Source organism: Eleutherodactylus coqui, chromosome 9, assembly GCF_035609145.1.
Source record: "Eleutherodactylus coqui strain aEleCoq1 chromosome 9, aEleCoq1.hap1, whole genome shotgun sequence".
NCBI lineage: Eukaryota > Metazoa > Chordata > Amphibia > Anura > Eleutherodactylidae > Eleutherodactylus > Eleutherodactylus coqui.
In genome coordinates this window covers 153,981,707-154,000,512 of record NC_089845.1, presented here as the reverse complement: position 1 = coordinate 154,000,512, position 18,806 = coordinate 153,981,707, and the positions used below count along the sequence as shown (strand labels likewise).

At 46.4% G+C, this 18,806-nt stretch overlaps 1 protein-coding gene across 1 annotated transcript in view; it reads right to left on the bottom strand.

Moving 5' to 3' along the window:
• ARHGAP39 (Rho GTPase activating protein 39) overlaps positions 1-15,154 on the bottom strand; it is a 164,420-nt gene extending 149,266 nt beyond the window's left edge. Inside the window, exon 1 of the mRNA XM_066578706.1 lies at positions 14,991-15,154. Coding sequence (XP_066434803.1) covers positions 14,991-15,001 — 11 coding nt within the window. The 5' untranslated portion in view covers positions 15,002-15,154. The remainder of the gene's footprint in view (positions 1-14,990) is intronic.
• Positions 15,155-18,806: the final 3,652 nt, after the last annotated feature.

Here is an 18,806-nt window from a genome sequence, read left to right as displayed (position 1 = left end):
GCAGGAACGTAGCAAACACCCTAATGCATCCTAAAATGAGAACATTTATAAAAGGAGGGTAGATACAGAGAAAGAAAGAAAATGTAAAAAAAAAGTAACATTCAATATGTGAATATGAATTAAAGGGGTCTTCGAGGACTTTACTATTGATGATTTATCCTCAAGAATGGTCATCAATAGTTGATTAGTGGGGGTCCGCCACTCAAGATTTCCGCTAGTCAGCTGTTTACAGGATCTACCGCCAGTGTGGACAGCCTGGAAAAAGACCCTGCCGCAGCCCGGGTTGGTAATGCAGGTATTGGATTTGATGGGAGCTGCGTCTGCAACAATTTTGATGCACATTTCATCTTGGGAAATCGGCATGCTAATCCACAGAGGTAACCTATGTGTGGATCTGGGGCAATTTCAAATGCAAATCCACAGCAGAAATTTGAGGCTCACTTGCGAATTATGAGGTGAACCGCGAGGATTTAATATTGTGTGAATGAGGTGTCAGGGTATACGCACACATGTCACGATTCAGCTGATGTTTCAGATAGATACAGAGGATTTGGCAAATCCTGACATATGCCACCAGGTAACATACTGCCCTGATATATGCCACCAGGTAACATACTGCCCTAACATATGCGCCAGGTAACATACTGCCCTGACATATGCCACCAAGTAACATACTGCCATGACATATACTGCCAGATAACCTACTACCCTGACATGTGCCGCCAGGTAACCTACTACTCTGACATGTGCCGCCAGGTAACCTACTACTCTGACATGTGCCGCAAGGTAACCTACTACCCTGACATGTGCCGCCAGGTAACCTACTACCCTGACATATGCCGTGAGGTAACCTACTGCCATGACATATGCCGCCAGGTAACATACTGCCATGACATATGCCACCAGGTAACATACTGCCCTAACATATGCCGCCAGGTAACATACTGCCCTGACATATGCCACCAAGTAACATACTGCCATGACATATACTGCCAGATATCCTACTAGCCTGACATATGCCGCGAGGTAACCTACTGCCATGACACATGCCACCAGGTAACATACTGCCATGACATATGCCGCCAGGTAACATACAACCCTGACATATGACACCAGGCAACATACTACCCTGACATATGCCACCAAGTAACATACTGCCATGACATATACTGCCAGGTAATCTACTAGCCTGACATATGCCGCCAGGTAATCTACTACCCTGACACATGCCGCCAGGTAACATACTGCCATAACATATGCTGCCAGGTAACATACTGCCATGACACATGCCGCCAGGTAACATACTGCCCTGACATATGCCGCCAGATTGCTGGATGACTTACGTAATGTGTATGACCAGCTGTAGGGCCCTCAGCTTAAAGTCCAGGGGAGAAATCTGTGCCGTTGATGAGTTGCGCTCACGGACTGTCTGCACTGGATAGGATTCTAGTAAACGCTCAGCTAAGAAAAGTAATAGGTCTGTATGTGTTTTCAGTGTCTGGATTGTCCATATTCACTGACAGCAAGCATATATATTGAAATATATGAGAAACTGAAACATAAAGTCTACTGGTGACTAAAACAGTAGCCAATGCACCCAAGACTTTCCAAATGGTGACAAGATTTTTAGTCTTGTTGGCATTTGTGATGACTAATGAAAGGAATGGTTGTGCATGTAGCAGAAATGCTACACGCTGGATACATTTGCTAGATGGCCGGTCCCCGGGCGCAGACACTGCCAAGAATCAGAGGTAATAAAAATCAATATCTGCACTGCCCGTTCTGCTGCTCCCCTCAAAGCTGCATGGCTAGGGACCTGTAGAGAATCACACTGCCAGCAGCTCTTGTTATGAAGAGAAGGGGCGCCTGGCTACTGTCACTGTGATTGGGGGATAAGGGGCGCCTGATTGCTCTTACTGTAACTGGAGGGGGAGAAATGCCTGGCTACTGTCAGAGGGAGGCGGGTGGGGTGGGGAGATACTTGGCTACTGTCACTTTGATTGTAAGAGAGGGGACGCCTTGCCGCTGTCACTGTGATTGGTGGGGGGGGGGCCCTTGCTGCCATTACTATGATGAAGTAAGGGGAGGGCAACTGGCTGCTGTCACTCTGATTAGAGGATGGGGAGAGGGAGGGGCTTATGACTTCTGCTACTGTGATTGGTAGGGAATAGTCGACTGGCTATTCTCACTGTAAATGGGGACATGGCGCCTGGCTACTGTCACAGGGGGTGTCTGACCGCTGCAACTGTGATTAGGGGAATGCATGGCTCCTGTCATTGCGATTGGGGGACCCTGCTGCTGTTAGTGTGATGAGGGAGGGGCAACAAGCTGCTGTCACTAGGATTATGGATGGGGGTGCCTGACTGGCATTACTGTAATTGGGGGGTGCTGGGTACTGTCGCCGTAATTGGGGGCGGCTGGCAATGGTCACTGTGATAGAGGGAAAACATACACACTCGACTGCTGTCACTTTAATTAGGATAAAGGTTATACTGTGTGTGTGTTTGTGTGGGGGGGACAGTCGGCGTGTGATTATACTGTGAGGGGGGCTCTGCGTGTGATCATTATACTGTCAAGGAGGCTCGGCGTGTGACAATTATACCGTGAGGGGGGCTCGGCTTGTGATTATACCGTGAGGGGGGCTCGGCTTGTGATTATACCGTGAGGGGGGGCTCGGCTTGTGATTATACCGTGAGGGGGGGGGGGTCGGCGTGTCATTATACTGTCAAGGAGGCTCGACGTGTGACAATTATACCGTGAAGGGGGCTCGGCGGGTGACTATACCACGAGGGGGGCTCGGCGTGTGATTATACCGTGAGGGGGGGCTCGGCGTGTGATTATACCGTGAGGGGGGGCTCGGCGTGTGATTATACCGTGAGGGGGGGCTCGGCGTGTGATTATACCGTGAGGGGGGGCTCGGCGTGTGATTATACCGTGAGGGGGGGGCTCGGCGTGTGATTATACCGTGGGGGGGGGGGCTCGGCGTGTGATTATACCGTGAGGCGGGGGGGGGGGGCTCGGCGTGTGATAAAACTGTGGGGGGGGGCTCGGCATGTGATTATACTGCGAGGGGGGCTCTGCGCGTGATTATACTGTGAGGAGGGGTTCGGCGTGTGATTATACTGTGAGGAGTGGCCCTGCACGTGATTATACCGTGAGGGGGGGGCTCGGCGTGTGATTGTACTGTGAGGAGGGGCCCTGCACGTGATTATACCGTGAGGGGGGCTCGCCGTGTGATTATTATATATATGGCAAATGTGTATATTACAACAGAGTACTGTGTGTATTATACCATGGGGGGGGCACCTCAGTCTGGATATGTAGATGATTACTGGAAGGAAAGCTGCGGATGATCTGTATCGATTATACTCAGGCTCTGGCGGCACTCTGGGTGTGTACACGGCATTTATAGTACAGGATGTTACAGTCTTCTTTATCACTAATTACGTATTGTATGTATGTGAGATTGGTGACTAAAAATTTCTTTTGCCTCCTAAGTCATTTTTTTTAGTCTGCAGTGCCGTTGGAAAGTTGCAGAAGTTTCCATTTTCCAATGATTGAGCTTTATTTACAGATGAGCGGATGAGCTCTAGCAACATAATGTGCTCCGCGCTCCAAGTATTGGCAGACGCCGCACAGAGATACAAGAACTGGGCACCACAGCGATGAGGAACGGGCAGGACTCCTGGCACAGTACAGTGAACACACATGACAGTGCAGTATGCCGATAACAAGATGCCAAGTCCCAATGCTACATGAAGATGGAAACACTCGCTGCGCACCTCCAACCCTGCGATGAAAGGCGAGGAGTGTCATACCAAAATGGAGATGGATCTCGGAAATAGAAATATGCAAAACGGTGCAGCCGCCGGCGGATCATCTGCATGGTGACCCCAGAGATATAAATAGCCAATGCTATAAGGTTTCATATCATTCAGTCCCATCTTTCTCGGATTGCACACATCTTGGCTCCTCCCTCGGCTCTGAACGTGTCCTCGTAGCGGTGGGTATCACGCTGCCTGCGCCATAGGAGGGCACACGTTATTAATACATCAAGGGAAATAAGAGCCGCTTTATAAAACGGACAATAAAAGGTCTCATTTAATGTGTTTTAGAGAGCGGCAGCCGCGGTCCTGATCCCCTTGGTTCACGGTGATAGCACTGAAGGAGCCGCTCAGTGGCATCACTGCAGATAAACATGTGCCTTGAATATCAAGCAGCCCCGGCATCCATGTCACCTAATCCAACCTGTCACAACAGAGCGAGATGAGCAGGCTGAGCCCACATCATAACCAGCAGAATGAATGAGGATCACAAGCCTTAGCAGGAAATCCTCCCTCGTAATGTCCCTCGATCCGCGGCCCCCGCACCTCCTGGGAGAGGCCGGCATTGTGCTGCAGCAGCCGGGGGACAAGTAAAAGCCCTCTTATACACAACGACTAGCCTTCAAAAAAATCGTTTAAACGAGTAAAAACGAATGATAATCGCTCAGTGTGAACAGCCAACGACTGAACGTCCATTCGCTCATTTCATGTAAGCATAAAAATCATCGTTGGCTCCTTCGCTAATCGTTCGGTTTAAATACTGATCGTTCAGCCGTTCTCATTCACTGGTACAGTGAATGTGAATAAGTGAATGATTTAACAGGTGAAAGAGCAAACGCTTTATCTACCTGTATGAACAGGCGGCAGGAGTGAACGAGCGAACTCTGACCTCATGCGAACTGCAAAGCGTTAGGCATAAAAGCTCCTTAAGCCATCCCAAGTGTGTGGAACGAGACAAGCGCTTGGATGCCATGTGTCCAGCCTGTGCCAGCGATGCCCACTCTATATGTAATAATCGCGTATGGAGCCAGTCTTCACATCATATACACAGCCTAAACCATCGATGCCCAATCCATATGTACTAATCACGTATAGAGCCAGTGATGCCCAGTCGCCCCATGACTTCATGTAATAATCATGTATGAAGCCAGTCTTCACATCATATACACAGCCTGTGCCAGCGATGCCCACTCTATATGTAATAAGTACGTATGGAGACAGTCTTCACATTATATACTCAGTCTGAGCCAGCGATGCCCACTCTATATGTAATAATCGCGTATGGAGACAGTCTTCACATTATATATGCAGCCTGAGCCAGCAATGCTCAGCCTGTATGTAATAATCACGTATGGAGCCAGTCTTCACATCATATACTTAGTCTGAGCCAGCGATGCCCAGTCCATATGTAATAATCACGTATGGAGCCAGTCTTCACATCATATACACTGCCTGTGCCAGCGATGCCCACTCTATATGTAATAATCGCGTATGGAGACAGTCTTCACATTATATATGCAGCCTGAGCCAGCAATGCTCTGCCTGTATGTAATAATCACATACGGAGCCAGTCTTCACATTATATACTCAGTCTGAGCCAGCGATGCCCAGTCCATATGTAATAATCACATATGGAGCCAGTCTTCACATTATATACTCAGTCTGAGCCAGCGATGCCCACTCTATATGAAATAATCACGTTTGGAGCCAGTCTTCACATCATATACACAGCCTGAGCCATCGATGCCCAGTCCATATGTAATAATCAGGTATGGAGCCAGTCTTCACATCATATACACAGCCTAAGCCATCGATGCCCAGTCCATATGTACTAATCACGTATAGAGCCAGTGATGCCCAGTCGTCCCATGACTTCATGTAATAGTCACGTTTGAAGCCAGTCTTCACATCATATACACAGCCTGTGCCATCGATGCCCTGTCCATATGTACCAATCACGTATAGAGCCAGTCTTCACATCATATACACAGCCTGAGCCAGCGATGCCCAGTCCATATGTAATAATCACGTATGGAGCCAGTCTTCACATCATATACACAGCCTGAGCCATCGATGCCCAGTCCATATGTACTAATCACGTATAGAGCCAGTGATGCCCAGTCGTCCCATGACTTCATGTAATAGTCACGTTTGAAGCCAGTCTTCACATCATATACACAGCCTGTGCCAGCGATGCCCACTCTATATGAAATAATCACGTTTGGAGCCAGTCTTCACATCATATACACAGCCTGAGCCATCGATGCCCAGTCCATATGTAATAATCACGTATGGAGCCAGTCTTCACATCATATACACAGCCTGTGCCATCGATGCCCAGTTTATATGTACTAATCACGTATAGAGCCAGTCTTCACATCATATACACAGCCTGAGCCAGCGATGCCCAGTCCATATGTAATAATCACGTATGGTGCCAGTCTTCACATCATATACACAGCCTGAGCCATCGATGCCCAGTCCATATGTACTAATCACGTATAGAGCCAGTGATGCCCAGTCATCCCATGACTTCATGTAATAATCATGTATGAAGCCAGTCTTCACATCATATACACAGCCTGAGCCAGTGATGCCCAGTCCATATGTAATAATCACGTATGGAGCCAGTCTTCACATCATATACACAGCCTGAGCCCACTCTATATGTAATATATGATTACTAATTACTAGTATCTGATTGTATCAAATTTACAATTATAGACAACACAATGTAACTGATAACAAACAAACTGTTGTACCCTGTTCCTGTATTTGGCTCTTTAACTAATCATCTACAGGGGAGAAAAAGTAATTGAACCTTTGTGTCAACTTCTCCAAGAGTTAACTGGCAAAACATGTCTCAGTTAAAAGGGTTGTACCACAATTACAAGTTATCTCCTATCCAAAGAATAGGGCACAACATGCTCATCGGTGTGGGTCTCAGATCTAGAGAAAGGAGGTCCCAAGCCCTCCTCAATGTGGGGTTACTGCACCCCCCCCCCCCTCCCCCCACACACACACACACACAGTGAGGAGGAGACTGAATGGATCACTGGTCACACAAGCGCATCATTCACTTTCAATGGGACTGCGGAGATACCTGAGCGGGTGCCACTTGGCTACTTCCATCAGCCCCATTAAAAGGAGAGCTTTTCAGAAGGATTGTGAGAGCGATATTGGGCCGTCAATCAGGGCCCGATATCGCTCTCGCCAGTGTGCAGGAGGCCTCACAGCGATATCAATGCAGGCTGAAAAGCAAGCCCCGCAGTGACAGGAGAGAGGGACGCAGGAGTCCAGTTCTCAAGATCGGCAAGGATCTCAGTGTTGCGACCCCCACTGATCAGCAAGTTATCCCCCCTGCGGATTGGGGATAACTTGTAATTGTGGTAAAACCCTATTAAGGCGATGAGATTGCAAGTGCAGGTTTTACAGATGCTTTGCTCATTAAATAAAGGCATACAATGCATGGTTACAGGCAGATCTTTTCTCCTCAAGAAAGATTGGTTAGTGTCAATAGCGCCTCGACGTAAGCAACTTCTTTAACACCTGAGAAGTCATGTTATAGAGATGCATGAAGTTGGAAAAGGATACAGAAGCTAAAGCCCTAGATGTACAGCAGTCCACGGTTATCGTCTACAGATGGAGGACATTCAGGACTGTTCTACTTTTCCTAGGAGCGTTCTGTTATATCACACCAAAAGCACAATGGGTAATCCTGAGGCTGGGTTCACATGGGGCGCAATTACCATGCGGAGAGTCCGCACGGCAATTCCGCACGTGGTTCCTAATCCTGTGATTAGCCAGCAAAATGGACGAGATTTGGAAAAATTCTTCTTTACACGCTGCAGCCAAACCGCACAAAAACTGACATGTGGCACGGAATTCAATTCCGTAGCATGTCAATTCTTTTTTCGTTTCCGCAGAGGCCTCTCTCCTCTTTATGGGGAGAGAAAGCCGCAGCAGAATGCTGACGGCGAAACCGCTCCAAAATCTGTGGCTTAGGGCCACGGGTTTTGAAGCTGCACTTAACCCGCGGAAATTTCGTGCTTTTTCAGTGCAGCCATTCCGCTAGAATTCCGCTGAAATTCCGTCCCATATGACCCCAGCCTGAAAGAGGTGAGAAAGAACCCAAAATGAACTGCAAAAGACCTACAGAAGACTCTAAAGACTGCAGAAACTTCGGTTCATGTGTCCGCTATTAGAGGAACACAGACCAACAATGGTGATCACCAAGAGAGAGGGCACTGCAACTTATCTCCAGTTTAGCAGAGATCACATGGACACTCCAAGATGCTTCTGGAAAATGTTCTACGGACGGATGAGACAAAAATGGAAGTTTTTAATCACAAATGCACATCGCTATGTTTGGAGGAAAAACTCTGCACACCAACACCAAACCTCATCCTACCGTGAAGACGGTGGAGGGGCATTATGGCTTGAGGTTTTGCTCCTCAGCACCTGCACGCCTTCTGATTCTTGAGGGAACAATGACATCTAAGGTGGATCAGAACATTTTACAGGAGGAGAATGTAAGGGCCGCCATCCAGGACCTCCAGCTGAAGAGACGTTGGGCGATACAAGACAATAACTCAAATCACACAAGTAAAGAATGGTGAAAGAAGAAGAGGATTTGTATTTTGGAATGGCCAAGTCGGTATTATTGTATCTTGAAGCCACCGGAAGCTAAGGGTTTGACAGGGGAATGCCCCTCTGACACCCCTAGCTTCCGATTGGCTTCATTGAAGAAGGTCCTAGCAGCAGCGTCTGGATAGCTTTCTGCCTGCCCTGGAGGCTTAGGGATTGGTGTTTCTGTGAGGCTTACTTTATTACCTGTCAATGCTTCCATGTTACAGCGGTTACATGGAAGCATTTACAGCAAATAATGTAAGGCTAACAGGAATAGTAATCCCTAACCCTAACCGTCCAGGGCAGGCTAAAAGCAATCCACATTTTGGCAGGGGAGTGTAGACGCCGGCGCCGCTGCAGGCAAACTGCTGCGCTCTTCACACTACGCCCCACTGCCGCTCAGCACTGCTCGCATTTACCACTGCAGCGCTAACATCTAGCGACCACCGGCTCTCACCATCCTCCATGGCGGCCCAGGGAATGTGAATGGAGGTGGCAGAATACAGGCGGCAGGGAGAGTCACTGCGGCCCCGCTAAAAGGGAGCGGAGCGGAGCCGATGACGTTCAGCGGTGCAGCGAGGCCGCCGTCCTCTACAGAACCTGGGACCCCGAGGAATGGGAGACAGGCGTGCAGCAGGGAGAGTCACCAAGGGCCAGCTAAAACAGATCGGAGCCGATCACATTCAGCAGCGCTGCTGGAAGCCCAGCGACTACAGGACCTGTGAGCCCGATGATGGGGGAAACAGGCGTGCAGCCAATCACGAACAGGGGGGCATCAACCCCCTGTATCTTGGCTCCACCACTACTTCTGGTGGCGTCAAGATACAAGAATACCAGCCAAGTCCACGTCCTCACCTTACCCCTATGGAGATGCTGTGGCATAACCTGAAGAGGACTGTGCATGCAAGGCATCCCAGAAATAGTGATGAACTGAAAAACATTTGCAGGGAGGAAAGGTTCAAAAGTCCTTTTCAACATTGTGCAAATCTGATTTGCAGCTACAAGAAACATTTGGTTAGGGTGCTCGCTGCTAAAATGGGATCTGCAGGGTCTTAAATGCAAGGGTTCATTTAGTTTGTCTCCCTGCACTGTGAATGACTACCATAAAAACATGAGCGGTACAACTGTCTGCAGTTACATTGTATTTGCCTACAAAGTAGATACAAATCACACCACATTTTATTAGTAATCACTGCAAAAATCCAGGAAATTCCAAAGGGTTCATTTACTTTTTCTTGCAACAGTAAGTATAATAATGTCACATGGAGTCCAGGCCCCATTCTATACATATCACACATGTTATCAGTGTAGCTCCTCCCACCACATGGCAGTACACGCTGTAATACCCCATCATACAGGCTCCATGGACGCAGCTTTGCACATGGACCAGTAGGATCAGACTTCTATGACGTGAGGGCCAATAAGTGACAAGCAGGAAGCAATAATTTTCTGTTCCTTGGGGTAATTAAGTCTTAACACCTCCTTGCAGCGGTTGCTTCTGCCCCCCTCGGATGATTATTGGCGCTGCCTCGAATTTTACATACATTGGCACCATTTAGAATTATTGCGCTGCTGCCCATGTAATGTGTGAACACGCCACCTTCCCTAAACCAAGGTTTGCTCTTTGCAGCCCCTTCTGTATCCCATCTTATGCACCAAGTAGTCTGCAAACATCCCTTCAGAGTCCTTCTTCAGGCTCCGCCCCTTTTAAGGTTCAACCCCTCATTAGAATATTCTTTTTCCTGCTTATAGTTTATAATCATTCTGTTCTTGACACGGCTCTCTGCCCCCGACTTCCTCCTGATCGCGCGCTTATACATTACCATCAACTGGAGCAAGCAGCGCTGCAGTGTAAAGCATGGGGGGTATGAAAGAGCCGCTAGAAGGGGCTCTGACGAAATACAGCAGTTCTTAGACTACTTAAGACTCCAACACACAACATAGAAGGTAAAAAGCATCCATATGGGGGGCGCGCTAATAACAGGTACCCTACACGCTAATCACATGACCCCTCCTCTGGTGACCCTGACATGTTCCTGTGCCCCCAAGGGCTGACTCCACATTAACCCTTAACTATCCACCTACAAGGCTGATGTGAGCTCAGGAGGACCTGATATTAACCATATCTTCACCAACAGAACAGATTAACCCTTTACTGCTCAGAACAAGGAATAACCAGTTACTCCAGGATACAGTAAGTACCTCACATTAACCCTTCCCTCCCCTCACACATGGATAAGATGCTGATGTTACCTCACATTAACCCTTCCCTCCCCTCACACATGGATAAGATGCTGATGTTACCTCACATTAACCCTTCCCTGCCCTCACACATGGATAAGATGCTGATGTTACCTCACATTAACCCTTCCCTCCCCTCACACATAGATAAGATGCTGATGTTACCTCACATTAACCCTTCCCTCCCCTCACACATATATAAGATGCTGATGTTACCTCACATTAACCCTTCCCTCCCCTCACACATGGATAAGATGCTGATGTTACCTCATATTAACCCTTCCCTGCCCTCACACATAGATAAGATGCTGATGTTATCTCACATTAACCCTTCCCTCCCCTCACACATATATAAGATGCTGATGTTACCTCACATTAACCCTTCCCTCCCCTCACACATGGATAAGATGCTGATGTTACCTCACATTAACCCTTCCCTCCCCTCACACATGGATAAGATGCTGATGTTACCTCACATTAACCCTTCCCTGACCTCACACATGTATAAGATGCTGATGTTACCTCACATTAACCCTTCCCTCCCCTCACACATATATAAGATGCTGATGTTACCTCACATTAACCCTTCCCTCCCCTCACACATGGATAAGATGCTGATGTTACCTCACATTAACCCTTCCCTCCCCTCACACATGGATAAGATGCTGATGTTACCTCACATTAACCCTTCCCTCCCCTCACACATGTATAAGATGCTGATGTTACCTCACATTAACCCTTCCCTCCCCTCACACATAGATAAGATGCTGATGTTACCTCACATTAACCCTTCCCTGCCCTCACACATATATAAGATGCTGATGTTACCTCACATTAACCCTTCCCTCCCCTCACACATGGATAAGATGCTGATGTTACCTCACATTAACCCTTCCCTGCCCTCACACATGGATAAGATGCTGATGTTACCTCACATTAACCCTTCCCTCCCCTCACACATGGATAAGATGCTGATGTTACCTCACATTAACCCTTCCCTCCCCTCACACAGGGATAAGATGCTGATGTTACCTCACATTAACCCTTCCCTCCCCTCACACATGGATAAGATGCTGATGTTACCTCACATTAACCCTTCCCTGCCCTCACACATGGATAAGATGCTGATGTTACCTCACATTAACCCTTCCCTCCCCTCACACATGGATAAGATGCTGATGTTACCTCACATTAACCCTTCCCTGCCCTCACACATGGATAAGATGCTGATGTTACCTCACATTAACCCTTCCCTGCCCTCACACATGGATAAGATGCTGATGTTACCTCACATTAACCCTTCCCTCCCCTCACACAGGGATAAGATGCTGATGTTACCTCACATTAACCTTTCCCTCCCCTCACACACGGTTAAGATGCTGATGTTACCTCACATTAACCCTTCCCTCCCCTCACACATAGATAAGATGCTGATGTTACCTCACATTAACCCTTCCCTCCCCTCACACATGGATAAGATGCTGATGTTACCTCACATTAACCCTTCCCTTCCCTCACACATGGATAAGATGCTGATGTTACCTCACATTAACCCTTCCCTCCCCTCACACATGGATAAGATGCTGATGTTACCTCACATTAACCCTTCCCTTCCCTCACACATGGATAAGATGCTGATGTTACCTCATATTAACCCTTCCCTCCCCTCACACATGGATAAGATGCTGATGTTACCTCACATTAACCCTTCCCTCCCCTCACACATGGATAAGATGCTGATGTTACCTCACATTAACCCTTCCCTCCCCTCACACATGGATAAGATGCTGATGTTACCTCACATTAACCCTTCCCTCCCCTCACACATGGATAAGATGCTGATGTTACCTCACATTAACCCTTCCCTCCCCTCACACATAGATAAGATGCTGATGTTACCTCACATTAACCCTTCCCTCCCCTCACACATGGATAAGATGCTGATGTTACCTCACATTAACCCTTCCCTCCCCTCACACATGGATAAGATGCTGATGTTACCTCACATTAACCCTACCCTCCCCTCACACATGGATAAGATGCTGATGTTACCTCACATTAACCCTTCCCTGCCCTCACACATATATAAGATGCTGATGTTACCTCACATTAACCCTTCCCTCCCCTCACACATAGATAAGATGCTGATGTTACCTCACATTAACCCTTCCCTCCCCTCACACATGGATAAGATGCTGATGTTACCTCACATTAACCCTTCCCTGCCCTCACACATATATAAGATGCTGATGTTACCTCACATTAACCCTTCCCTCCCCTCACACATATATAAGATGCTGATGTTACCTCACATTAACCCTTCCCTCCCCTCACACATATATAGGATGCTGATGTTACCTCACATTAACCCTTCCCTCCCCTCACACATGGATAAGATGCTAATGTTACCTCACATTAACCCTTCCCTGCCCTCACACATGGATAAGATGCTGATGTTACCTCACATTAACCCTTCCCTCCCCTCACACATGGATAAGATGCTGATGTTACCTCACATTAACCCTTCCCTCCCCTCACACATGGATAAGATGCTGATGTTACCTCACATTAACCCTTCCCTCCCCTCACACATGGATAAGATGCTGATGTTACCTCACATTAACCCTTCCCTCCCCTCACACATATATAAGATGCTGATGTTACCTCACATTAACCCTTCCCTCCCCTCACACATGGATAAGATGCTGATGTTACCTCACATTAACCCTTCCCTCCCCTCACACATGGATAAGATGCTGATGTTACCTCACATTAACCCTTCCCTCCCCTCACACATGGATAAGATGCTGATGTTACCTCACATTAACCCTTCCCTCCCCTCACACATGGATAAGATGCTGATGTTACCTCACATTAACCCTTCCCTCCCCTCACACATATATAAGATGCTGATGTTACCTCACATTAACCCTTCCCTGCCCTCACACATGGATAAGATGCTGATGTTACGTCACATTAACCCTTCCCTCCCCTCACACATGGATAAGATGCTGATGTTACCTCACATTAACCCTTCCCTCCCCTCACACATGGATAAGATGCTGATGTTACCTCACATTAACCCTTCCCTGCCCTCACACATGGATAAGATGCTGATGTTACCTCACATTAACCCTTCCCTCCCCTCACACATAGATAAGATGCTGATGTTACCTCACATTAACCCTTCCCTCCCCTCACACATGGATAAGATGCTGATGTTACCTCACATTAACCCTTCCCTCCCCTCACACATGGATAAGATGCTGATGTTACCTCACATTAACCCTTCCCTCCCCTCACACATGGATAAGATGCTGATGTTACCTCACATTAACCCTTCCCTGACCTCACACATAGATAAGATGCTGATGTTACCTCACATTAACCCTTCCCTCCCCTCACACATGGATAAGATGCTGATGTTACCTCACATTAACCCTTTCCTCCCCTCACACATGGATAAGATGCTGATGTTACCTCGCATTAACCCTTCCCTCCCCTCACACATGGATAAGATGCTGATGTTACCTCACATTAACCCTTTCTTCCCCTCACACATGGATAAGATGCTGATGTTACCTCACATTAACCCTTCCCTCCCCTCACACATGGATAAGATGCTGATGTTACCTCACATTAACCCTTCCCTGCCCTCACACATGGATAAGATGCTGATGTTACCTCACATTAACCCTTCCCTGCCCTCACACATATATAAGATGCTGATGTTACCTCACATTAACCCTTCCCTCCCCTCACACATAGATAAGATGCTGATGTTACCTCACATTAACCCTTCCCTCCCCTCACACATGGATAAGATGCTGATGTTACCTCACATTAACCCTTCCCTCCCCTCACACATGGATAAGATGCTGATGTTACCTCACATTAACCCTTCCCTCCCCTCACACATATATAAGATGCTGATGTTACCTCACATTAACCCTTCCCTCCCCTCACACATGGATAAGATGCTGATGTTACCTCACATTAACCCTTCCCTCCCCTCACACATAGATAAGATGTTGATGTTACCTCACATTAACCCTTCCCTGCCCTCACACATAGATAAGATGCTGATGTTACCTCACATTAACCCTTCCCTCCCCTCACACATGGATAAGATGCTGATGTTACCTCACATTAACCCTTCCCTCCCCTCACACATGGATAAGATGCTGATGTTGCCTCACATTAACCCTTCCCTCCCCTCACACATGGATAAGATGCTGATGTTGCCTCACATTAACCCTTCCCTGCCCTCACACACGCAGAGGATACTGCGGTTACCTCTCCGCCATCTTCCCGGCGGTGCTCGTCGCACTGCTCTCCGGTTGCCGGTGCCCCCGGGGTCTCCGGGCCCTGTGGTGCGGGTTAGGATGGAGCTCGGGAGGCCATGAGGATGAGGAGGACGGATGTGGCGGATGATGAGGCCGCCCGTCCCCCCGCGATCACCGACAGTCCTCTCCTCTCGCTCTCTGTCAGGCAGCGGGGCCGCGCGGCTCTCCTCAGTGCGCGCTCCCGCCCAGTCACCTGCTGCTGAGGCGCGCTCCCGCCATCCCCGCGCCCCCCGGGACAGCAGCAGGTGCGGGGCGTATATTGCATACTTGTGTATGATTATTATATGTGTATATATGAGTCCATTATATGTAATTATGTGTACACTGTATATATAAGTGCCATATATGTAATAATTATATGTGTATACTGTGTATGAGTGCAGTATATGTGATTATTATGTGTACTGTATATATGAGTGCAGTACATGTGGTAATTATATGTGTATACTGTATATAAGTGCAGTATGTGTGGTTATTATATGTGTATATATGAGTGCAGTATATGTAATTATGTGTACATTGTATATATAAGTGCCATATATGTAATAATTATATGTGTATACTGTATATATAAGTGCAGTATATATGGTTATTATATGTGTACTGTATATATAAGTGCAGTATATGTGGTTATTATATGTGTACTGTATATATGAGTGCAGTATATGTGGTTATTATATGTGTATTGTATATATGAGTGCAGTATATGTAATTATGTGTACATTGTATATATAAGTGCCATATATGTAATAATTATATGTGTATACTGTGTGTAAGTGCAGTATGTGTGATTATTATGTGGGTACTGTATATATGAGTGCAATATATGTGGTAATTATATGTGTATACTGTATATAAGTGCAGTATATGTGGTTATTATATGTGTATACTGTATATATGAGTGCAGTATATGTGGTAATTATATGTGTATACTGTATATATAAGTGCAGTATATGTGGTTATTATATGTGTACTGTATATATGAGTGCAATATATGTGGTAATTATATGTGTATACTGTATATAAGTGCAGTATATGTGGTTATTATATGTGTATACTGTATATATGAGTGCAGTATATGTGGTAATTATATGTGTATACTGTATATATAAGTGCAGTATATGTGGTTATTATATGTGTACTGTATATATGAGTGCAGTATATGTGGTAATATGTGTATACCGCATATATCAGTGCAGTATATGTGGTTATTATATGCGTATAGCATATATAGGAGTGCAGTATATGTGGTTATTATATGCGTATACTGTATTATATGACTGCAGTATATATGGTTATTATATGTGTATAGTGTATATATAAGTGTAGTATATGTGGTTATTATATGCGTATACTGTATTATATGACTGCAGTATATATGGTTATTATGTGTATAGTCGATATATAATTGTAGTATATGTGGTTATTATATTCGTATACTGTATATATGAGAGCATTATATGTGGTAATTATGTGTGTTGTATATGAGTGCAGTATAGTGTGGTTATTATATGCGTATACTGTGCTATATGTCTGCAGTATATGTGGTTATGTGTTTGTATATGAGTGCAATATATGTGGTTATTATATCTGTATACTGTATATATGAGTGCAGTATATGTGGTTATTATATGTGTGTGTTGTATATGAGTGCAGTATATGTGGTTATTATATGTGTAGATTAGATTTTTTTGCACTGTACAGGACGGCAGGCCGCTGCGCTTTTGTTTCCAGTTGAAAAAACGGATCAGTTGTTTTTTACATTGTAGTCAATAGTAGATGGAAAATAACGGAAAACAATCCGTTGTCAAGCACTCTCCGGGAAAGAGACCGTGAAGACCAAAACGGAAATGATTTCCAGGATTCTGAAGGATCGGTTTAGTGGATTATTGTTATATTATGCATATACCCACGTGATGCACGGAGATTTTATGACTAGCGGTCCTGGAATATACAAAGTGGCCACAAAAATCAGCCAACCGCCGCACTGCTATGGGCGTCGTCCAAAAGAAATCTGTGTTGCCCATAGCAACCAATCACAATGCAGTTTTCATTTTACCTCAGCAGTATAAGAAACAGCAACCAATGACAGCGCAGCTTTCATTTTACCTTAGCACTTTAAGAAATAGCAACCAATCACAGCGCAGCTTTCATTTTACCTCAGCAGTATAATATATAACAACCGATCACAGCGCAGTTTTCATTTTACCTCAGCAGTATAATATATAACAACCAATCACAGTGCAGCTTTCATTTTACCTCAGCAGTATAAGAAATGCAAGCTGTGCTGTGATTGGTTGCTATCAGCAACGAAATTACAGGGGAAGTCGGTGAGTTTTCAATTTTTAATTCCGCCAGACACAGGCGAGCACGATATCGCGTACGTTGTCCCCGCGTATGTGAGGCGTTTTTGTGTCAAACATGTCTCGCATCACGCCAGGGAAGTAACAATCCTTCGGCGCAGCTGAAAGTGTTTCCCATTTTTTTCTAATGGGTAACCTCGCATGCATATCACACGCCGTGCAATATTTTTTCCAGCGCTATTGAAAGCAATGGGAGAGGCGTTCCAAGGGAACACCCAAAGATAAGACATGGCGCAAGTTTTTTCCCACACCGCAATGAGATGCGGATACAATCGTTAATGTATATGGGCCCATTTAAAAGAATGGGGTTCATATTTGTGCGAGATTTGTAGATCTCGCAGCGCACAAATATCGTGCCGCGTACGTGATTATGTGTGTGTATGTCAGTTAGATCATGTGTTAGGCCTCTCTCGGACGAGCGTATTGTCGTTGTGCGTCACAATACGCCATGCCAGTAGCCCATTTGTAACTACGGGGCCACTCACACTTTTACTAGTGCAAAAAAATATCGCAGCATGTACTATTCTGCTGTATTCCGCACACATAATGCCAAGATGGCGTCTGGGGATTGACAGCACGCAGTAAGTGCGCAGGTCATCGCGTAGTCTGAGCCCGGACTGGGATAAGGTCACACGTCCAGGGTTTGCCTCTTACAAATCCAACGGGGGTTAGGTCTCACTCACACAGGCGTTACGTATTCGGGTCATGTAATACGCAGCATATTTACGTGACCGAAATCCGAGGATTCCCTGCGTAATTCTGCGTCTTTTCATCACTACATATTTACACTCTAAAAAAAAAAAAGAAATCGCAGGAAGGTGAAGGCGGTTCTCCTTCCTGCATAATCATGCAGTGAATACGGATGTATCACGCGTGTTTTTACCACTCCCATAGACTTGCGTGGGCTACTGCGGTAATACGGGAAAAATTAGTATAGCCTGCAATGTTTTTCATGTGCGTGAAAAACAGGTTGGAATGCTCCAATGCAAGTCTATGGGCGCTGAGCCTTGTGTATTACGCACATGTAAAATACGCGTCCAAATTCCGCCCGTGTGAGCGAGCCTTTAAAGGGAACCTGTCATCAGTTCTTACCATACTAAACAGACTCAGTGCTAGAATTATCACCTTCATCAGTTTAGAAAACACGTTATCTCTAGAGATGAGCGAGCATACTCGCTAAGGGCAATTACTCGAGCAAGCATTGCCCTTAGCGAGTACCTGCCCGCTCGGGAGCAAAGATGTGGGTGCGGGCGGGGGGGCAGGGAGCAGCGGGGAACAGAGGGGAGATCTCTCTCTCTTCCCCCCGCTCCCCCCTGCTCACTCCTGCAACTCACTGCTCTCCCGCGCCGGAAGCCGAATCTTTTGCTCCCGAACAGGCAAGTACTCGCTAAGGGCAATGCTCG